General features: G+C 37.6%; 2 protein-coding genes across 2 annotated transcripts; both read right to left on the reverse strand.

Moving 5' to 3' along the window:
- Positions 3,700-4,165, reverse strand: LOC104728576 (uncharacterized protein At4g04775-like). Its single transcript, XM_010447535.1, has 2 exons — positions 3,995-4,165; positions 3,700-3,927 (listed from the first exon to the last, which is right to left on the reverse strand). Exons 1-2 carry the CDS (start codon positions 4,163-4,165, stop codon positions 3,700-3,702), a joined length of 399 nt encoding a protein of 132 aa, XP_010445837.1.
- LOC104728577 lies at positions 5,485-6,561 on the reverse strand. The gene is made up of 3 exons (XM_010447536.1): positions 5,920-6,561; positions 5,577-5,852; positions 5,485-5,508 (listed from the first exon to the last, which is right to left on the reverse strand). The coding sequence occupies exons 1-3, from the start codon at positions 6,559-6,561 to the stop codon at positions 5,485-5,487; spliced, it is 942 nt and encodes a 313-aa protein (XP_010445838.1).

The following is a 7,111-nucleotide window of genomic DNA, read 5'->3' on the forward strand; positions in this document are numbered from 1 at the left end:
CTTAGGCATCATTTTAGTCATGTTTTGCATTGTTTAAAATCTGTCATTAACATTTTTAGGTACTTAAACCTTCGATATTTGCATTTAGGTTGTTTAGGGTGTTGCATTGTTTCATTTTGGATGAAAACAGGTGCTTTGGAGCTTATAAAGAGCAAAAATGAGGATGGACAAGTTCCAGCTATTGCCAAGAAGGAAAGAACGAGGAAAGGAGGTAAGAGGAGTAACCCGAGCCTTAACCCAAAAATGTGATCGTGCAGAAGAACAACCCGAGGCTTCCACCCGAACTAGTGAAGCCGAACACCAGAGGAACCATCCCATGCACAACCCGAAGAGGAGCTCAACCCCAGCCTCATGTAGATGCCTCAGATGATAGCTGGTGCGGCTAGGTTAAGTGGTTTCCATATATAAACCCTCTCTTAACCGGGTTTTAATCTCGGGAGCTCTCTACTCTCCATCAAAAATTCTGAAATGCTCTTCTTATTAAACTGAATTTTGTTATTAATATTTTAAATCAAAAAATTACGGAAAGACTTTCGCGTCCTTTACAAATCCCGTTTATTACCGACCCAACCAGTCTAAACGGGTTAAAAAGATCTGAAAGTACTCAAATCGGGTTAAGTCGATAAAAACTGGAAAACTAAAGGTTTTTCTTTTTTTTACATCATTTTTGTCAAAGAGAAAACCCCAAGAGAAACCGGCGATTTCAAAAACCTTCTTTACAATAGAATCAAAATCCTTAATCGGCGATTTCTTTGGGTATTTGGATCTTATTCTTCTCCTCTTACCTTTCTTTTGTTGTGGTCGAGATTGCCGATTGTGTGTAGATTTCATGTCGATTTTAAGTTTTGTAGAATCGAAAATTAATGTAATCATTTTTGTTCATGTTTGTTTGTAGGTTTGTGGAAAGGAGGAATGGCTAAAAAACAAAACGCAGTCCTAAGTGAAAATTTGAATTCTACAGAACCAGATATCGCTAATGAAGATGGAGAAGAATCGCATCGAGATGTTGATACTGAAGGAGCTTCCATCACTGGAGTAGAATCAACGGTATATAACTGAACCCACATGTGAATTACTTAGTAAAGGATTCGGTATAACTAGGATGATTTTGATGTTGTACATTTCTAAAAGTAAAAGGTACATTGAGTAGGATTTGGTATAACTAGGATGATTTTGGACCCTTTTAGACATTTTAGTAAGTAAAAGGTACAACCCACTAGGATTTGTTATAACTAGGATAATTTTGTACATTAGAAATTTCTGAAACTAAAAGGTACAACTTAGTATAACTCGGTATAACTTGTTTCTGAATGCAGGATTCTGATGAGGAAACATAATCTTTACAACCACTTGACATGTTTTTCAAACCTAGTGAATATATGAAACCGTTAAAGATATCAGCTAAGTGCTACATTCATAGAGCAGTGAAAATATTGCAGAGCCATCTTTCAGATGATGAGCTGAAATGGTTTACGGTGCATCCTCAGTTCAAACATTTCTTCCATATGCCTAGGTATGCAAACCATAAGATGCAGGCTCTGTGGATGCTTTTTCTTCGCACAGCATGCTTAGATAAGAAAAAGGAGTGTTGGTTTATTGTGAACGGGGTTCCAATCCGGTACTCTCTCACCGAAATGGCACTCATGTCTGGATTGTATTGTCATGAATATCCAGCCCACTATGAAAGTTTGGGTAGTAATGTGTTTGTTGGGGAGCAATTTGGTCCAGGGGCAACGATACAGTTTCACGAGCTAGAGCCAAAGCTACTGTCAATGAAGAAATCTTCTGATGATCGTCTAAGAATGGCAGTCCTCTATTTTTTATGTAGTGTCATAGTAGGAAAGGAAAAAACGGGAGAGGATGCACCATCTGTGGAGAGTTTCTTTTACCGAGCCGTAGGTGACCTAGAATTGTGTAAATCATTCCCGTGGGGGAGATTTGTATTTGATGCTAATATGAAAGACCTTTTTCATATTATGCACTCATGTGGAGGAGTTTTGGGTCCATAAAAGGTGTTTTCTAGTTTTGTTACTCCTTTAGAGGTAAAGTATTCATCTCTAGCTTTTATATTTATTATAGATCAATTTATAACTAATATTTGATTGATTTCTGTTGTGAATAACTTCTAGGGTATGAAGCTATTCCAGCTCTGAAGAACAATTTTCAAGAAATTGTTCTAGAAGCAAATCCTGAGTGTCCTCGGATGTGTAAGTCGAAGTTCAAACCAAGTCATCTTAAAGGTTTTCCAATGTCAGATTTGTATGATACTCTTAGTACAACTACGGTAAGCTATTTGTAAATATAAATTACATTACGTATTAAGTATTGATGCATTATGGTTGTATTTAAAAATGATTATTTACTTTTACAGGAGATTCTTAGTATCATGGTTCCATCTCCCGATGAGAAAGTTCTTTTGAAGAAAATCATGGATCACGATTGTGGATGGAACGATGTGGATGATGCAATTGCAGATGGTTGGGCAAAGCGTCTAGTTAAGGAAAAGAAGACAATATGTTTTTGAAAATATGCATAAAGAAGATGTTGCTAGCCGAGCAGTTGAGGCTAATCCAGATGCAGGTAATTTGGCTCAGGAAAATATTGGTCAAACGAAGCAAGGTCGGAAGAAGGTTGCTCAAACCAAGGTGGCTCTGAAGAAGGTGAATAATGGATTGGATGAGGTAGAGAACCGATTGATGAAAGTGTTGAATAGTGGATTCGAGAAGATGAATGCGAAGTTTGATTCTCTGGATACAAGATTGAAAATTGTGGAAGAGAATGTGAAATAGTTGAAAGAAGGAAAAGAGGTTGTTGAGGCTACTAAGAATGTAGGGGATTGTGGGGATGTGGGTGAGGATGAAGAGGTTACTGAGGCTACTAAGAATGTAGCGGATTGTGGGGATGTGGGTGAGGATGAAGAGGTTGCTGAGGCTACTAAGAATGTAGTGGATTGTGGGGATGTGGGTGAGGATGAAGAGGTTGCTGAGGATAAAGGGGTTTTTGACGATGAAGTGGTGGTATAGCCATTGGATTGTGAGGCGAGTAAAGAGGTGGTGGGTGATAATGGAAAAGAGGTGGGTGAAGAGGGTGAGGCAAATAACAAAATCAAGAACACTTACAAGAGAAAGAGAAAGATGGAAAAAGGAACAAAAGAGTTGGTGGGTCAAGACGATGGAGAGATGGCTACAGCAAGAGAAGGAGGAGTCCCGTTATGACGAGAGGGATTACCAAGAAAATGTGAGAGGACTTGGGTTTTTCTTTTGTATAACTATGTTAGTTTGAAAAACTCGGTACAACTGGTGTGTTTTTTTTTGTAAAACTATGTCAGTTTGAAAAAGTTGGTACAACTTCAGTTTTTTTGGTATAACTATGTTAGTTTGAAAAACTTGGTTCAACTGGTGTTTTATTTTGTATAACTATGTTAGTTCGAAAAAATTTGGTACAACTGGTTAAGGAAACCTAGTTTTATGTAGTTGGACAGTGATTAGAAAACATTATTATTTGAAGAAAATACTTAGGAAACATCATTACCCATTTTAAACATCATTGTCCGAGTAAACACCCATAGTAAACATCATTCTAAAAATAAAAGACATAGTTCTCCTTAGTTGACTAGGAAAATACAAATAGTTGTCCGTAGTTGGACAATGACAAGGAAAATACATATAGTTGTCTTTGATTGTCCGTAGTTGGACACTGTTAATAGCAACCCCACCATTTCCCAATCACGACCGTGATAATACAACCAGATAAAACTAGTACCATACCCATCGTTTTGTTAATTTCCTTCCTCTCGAGGCTCCCGTTCCTTTCCATCTTCAACAATCTAACTTCTTCTTCAAGAACACCCACTTGAAAATCCAATTGTTCAATCTCGTTTATCATCGCCTCATCTACCCACTTAAACACATGGTCGTCATTCTCAAGCTACAGTTGAAAATTGTAAACATTATAAATATTACCAAGAAGTCCATAAAAAACCCGAAACTATTACCTTCTTTGTTGCAGCATAGGCACACTGAAAGTAGCGTCGAAAAGGATTCCCATTCGTCCTAGATGTTTTTTCAACGATGTTCTCACCACACCAACACAACTTTGGAATTCCTGTAACTCTGACTCTTGTGCGAGTAGAGGTTCCAGTCGAAGATGCAGAGACATTACTCATCTTCTCTTGCGAATTACTTCTCAAACCCGCCAAATCTGAAATCTTCAGCCTCTTGATCTCCCCACTCTCTCTCTCTCTCTCTTTCTCTCTCTCTCTCTCTCTCTCTCTCACTCTCTCTCTCTCTCTTCTTCTGTCTTCTAATGGATAAATGGAAGAAGATCGAATTAATGTGAGAGATTTGTGGGTTTTGAAGTTTTAATTGGGTGGGGTCCGGGTAAGGATTGGGGGGAAATCTAAAATTTTTGGGGGAAATCTGAAATTTTTGGGGTTGGTCTCAAAATTTTCAAAAAAATCAAAAAAAATAAATTATGGTCAAACAAACAAGGACCCGTCAATGTTGTCTGCCAGGTGGAGCCGCAAAGGAGATGTTGTTTGCTAGCTGGCGCCGCAAAAATACACTCAGTTGTTCCTAGTTTTCAAGTTGTACTTGCTTATACACAGTTTTACATTTTGTTAATTTTGTGTATAATCAGTTATACTTTGAATTAACCTAGTAATTTCTAGTTGGACCCAAAAGTGAAATATATCTAGATTACATTTTCAATGTTTTCAAAATAAAAATTACATTAAAACATTAGTTTTATGTGATTTGTAATGTATTGGAGATAGCAAGAAGAAAGTCATCTAAAAAGTATAAGGTCTTAGAAGATTAATCTCACATATTTCAATAAGTTTAGTGAGTATGAAGATTTATCACCCAGTTTTAACATTATCTAGTGAATACGAATATGGTCGTAGTTGTACTAGTTGTTCTAAGTTGTACATATATTTTGTACAATGTGATTTGATTGGGAGCTATCCTACCCAATAACTCCTCTTATTTAACCTAGTTCACACAAAAAGCACGTAAATATGAAGATTTATATGAATATGATCGTAGTTATACCATTAGTTGGTCTAAGTTGTACAAACTGAATGGGAGCAAAGTCAAACATAGTTGTACAAATATGAAATCAGTTGTACCAAGTTTTACAAAAATCATTAAACTAATGTTCATCTTGGCTATCGACACCATCGCCTTCATCTTCGCTACCTCCCTCATCTTGGCTACAGACACAATCGCTTTCATCTTCGCTACCTCCCTCATCTTGGCTACTCATATTGACTTGTTCTTAGCTACTCATATCGCCTTGTTCTTGGCTACATCCCTCAGACTCTCAAACCAACGACCTAAGTTTCTTCCGGGTACCCGCTTATGCTTTCTGCGACGTTCTCCAGATGCACGTTTTCTTCTTTCTTGAGTTCTTCCTTTTCTTTTTTTGTAATTTGGAGGTAATGCATACAACTCTTGTTCGTCACTTGGAACAGTCCACTCAGACTTATGCGGCACTGGATAAATCATCCTGACATATCCCAAAAACCACAACTCTACTAAGTAATATTTGGTGCACAAATCATATAAATCACGTACCTCCGTTGTTCTACCATCTTGTTTCAATAAATTCATGGCAGCGGGTATTGCATGGACACAAGGGTACTTATCTAAGTCAAAATAGCGGCAACTGCAACCCTTATTTCTCAAGTCTACCACATAAGTCTTCCCATCGCGACCAATAACATTGTACTCTAGCTGGAAGGTGTTTAGCTCAGTCACTGGTAGCTTGCACGCAACCTCACATCTTTTATGTATTAAGTTCTCTACAAAAGGAACTAGTAGCAGCTTCTTTCCTATGTTTGTTAAACCATTCTGCAAATTTTTTAACAATTGCATCAATCATAGGTAGCAACACATACTTCCTTGCATCCTTAAAAACATCATTCATAGACTCCACGGCATTGCTGGTGTCAATGTTGTACTTTAATCTAGGAAAATAACACTTTGCCCATTTTTTCACTTCGACAAACTCATCAAGGTATGCGGCTGCCTTAGGGTACCTCATCCTGAAATTTTGATATTGTACTTCAAACTCAGCTACTGTATAAATAACAGCAATTTCTCTGAACTTTGCAGCAACTTCATCTCTCTGCCAGGTTGCAACTTTTTTTTTCACATTCTGCGACAAATGGTAGATACAATGGCCATGTTCACAGCTCGGGTACACCACACTCACTGCCTTGAGCAGGTTTACATTTCTATCTGAAATAAATACCAACTCTTCACTATCGGGTATGATGGTTTTCAAGGTGTTGAAAAACCACGTCCAACTATCCTCTTTTTCACCATCGATTACAGCAAAGGCTATCGGATAATGGTAATGAGCCGGATCTTGAGCTGTGGCAAAAACTAGAGCACCACCATATTTGGTCTTTAAGAAAGTAGCATCCACAATAATCACTTTTCTCATGGCTTGAAACCCTTCAATGCAAGCTCCCAAAGCAACAGATAGGTACTTGAACCTTTTTTGGTCATCTAATACCACACTAGTTTTTGTACCATGATTCACCTTCCTTAACATGTACAAATATGAATATACCATCTTGAAACTCTTTTCTAGACAACCATGAACATCACTAATAGCTAGTCTTTCCCTCTAAATGGAGTAGAGTATGTTACATCACCACCAACTTTTCCTTGGACAAGACAAATGAGTTCCTTAGGAGCTGGAGTAACAAATTTACCAAGATAATCTTCATGCAAAACGGATGCAACTAATCGTGGTGTGCCTTTCCTTTTCAAGCCTGTACTCGAAGTAGTCCGAGTGCATGAATGCATCTTTCTGTATACTCTAACTGAAAACCGAGTTGAATTCTTAATCTTTGTAACTCGTAAATACCATTTACACCCTTCTAATGATTGAAGACATCTTACCACATACCGTTTCTTGTCCGAGTTAACAATCACTACAACAAAACATCCAAGATGTGAAGCTTTATCAACTAAATCTTGCACTGCTTGCTTGCTTTCAAATTCTTGACATAATTCCAGTCCAATACCATCTTCCCACGGCTCTAAAAACTTTACACTACCAACTTCAGAAATACCATTATCAATGTCGTTTTCAAAAT

The sequence above is a fragment of the Camelina sativa genome, chromosome 11, assembly GCF_000633955.1.
Source record: "Camelina sativa cultivar DH55 chromosome 11, Cs, whole genome shotgun sequence".
Lineage (NCBI taxonomy): Eukaryota > Viridiplantae > Streptophyta > Magnoliopsida > Brassicales > Brassicaceae > Camelina > Camelina sativa.

What these genes read in the sequence shown, in the direction of transcription:
- LOC104728577 (XM_010447536.1), bottom strand. Translation starts at nt 6,561, where the DNA reads ATGTTAAGGAAGGTGAATCATGGTACAAAAACTAGTGTGGTATTAGAT. An exon ending in CCGTGGAGTCTATGAATGAT is followed by an intron (nt 5,853 to 5,919) that starts GTTTTTAAGGAT and finishes AAAAATTTGCAG; the next exon opens with AATGGTTTAACAAACATAGG. An exon ending in AAGATGGTAGAACAACGGAG is followed by an intron (nt 5,509 to 5,576) that starts GTACGTGATTTA and finishes GGGATATGTCAG; the next exon opens with GATGATTTATCCAGTGCCGC.
- LOC104728576 (XM_010447535.1), bottom strand. Translation starts at nt 4,165, where the DNA reads ATGAGTAATGTCTCTGCATCTTCGACTGGAACCTCTACTCGCACAAGA. An exon ending in CCTATGCTGCAACAAAGAAG is followed by an intron (nt 3,928 to 3,994) that starts GTAATAGTTTCG and finishes TTTCAACTGTAG; the next exon opens with CTTGAGAATGACGACCATGT.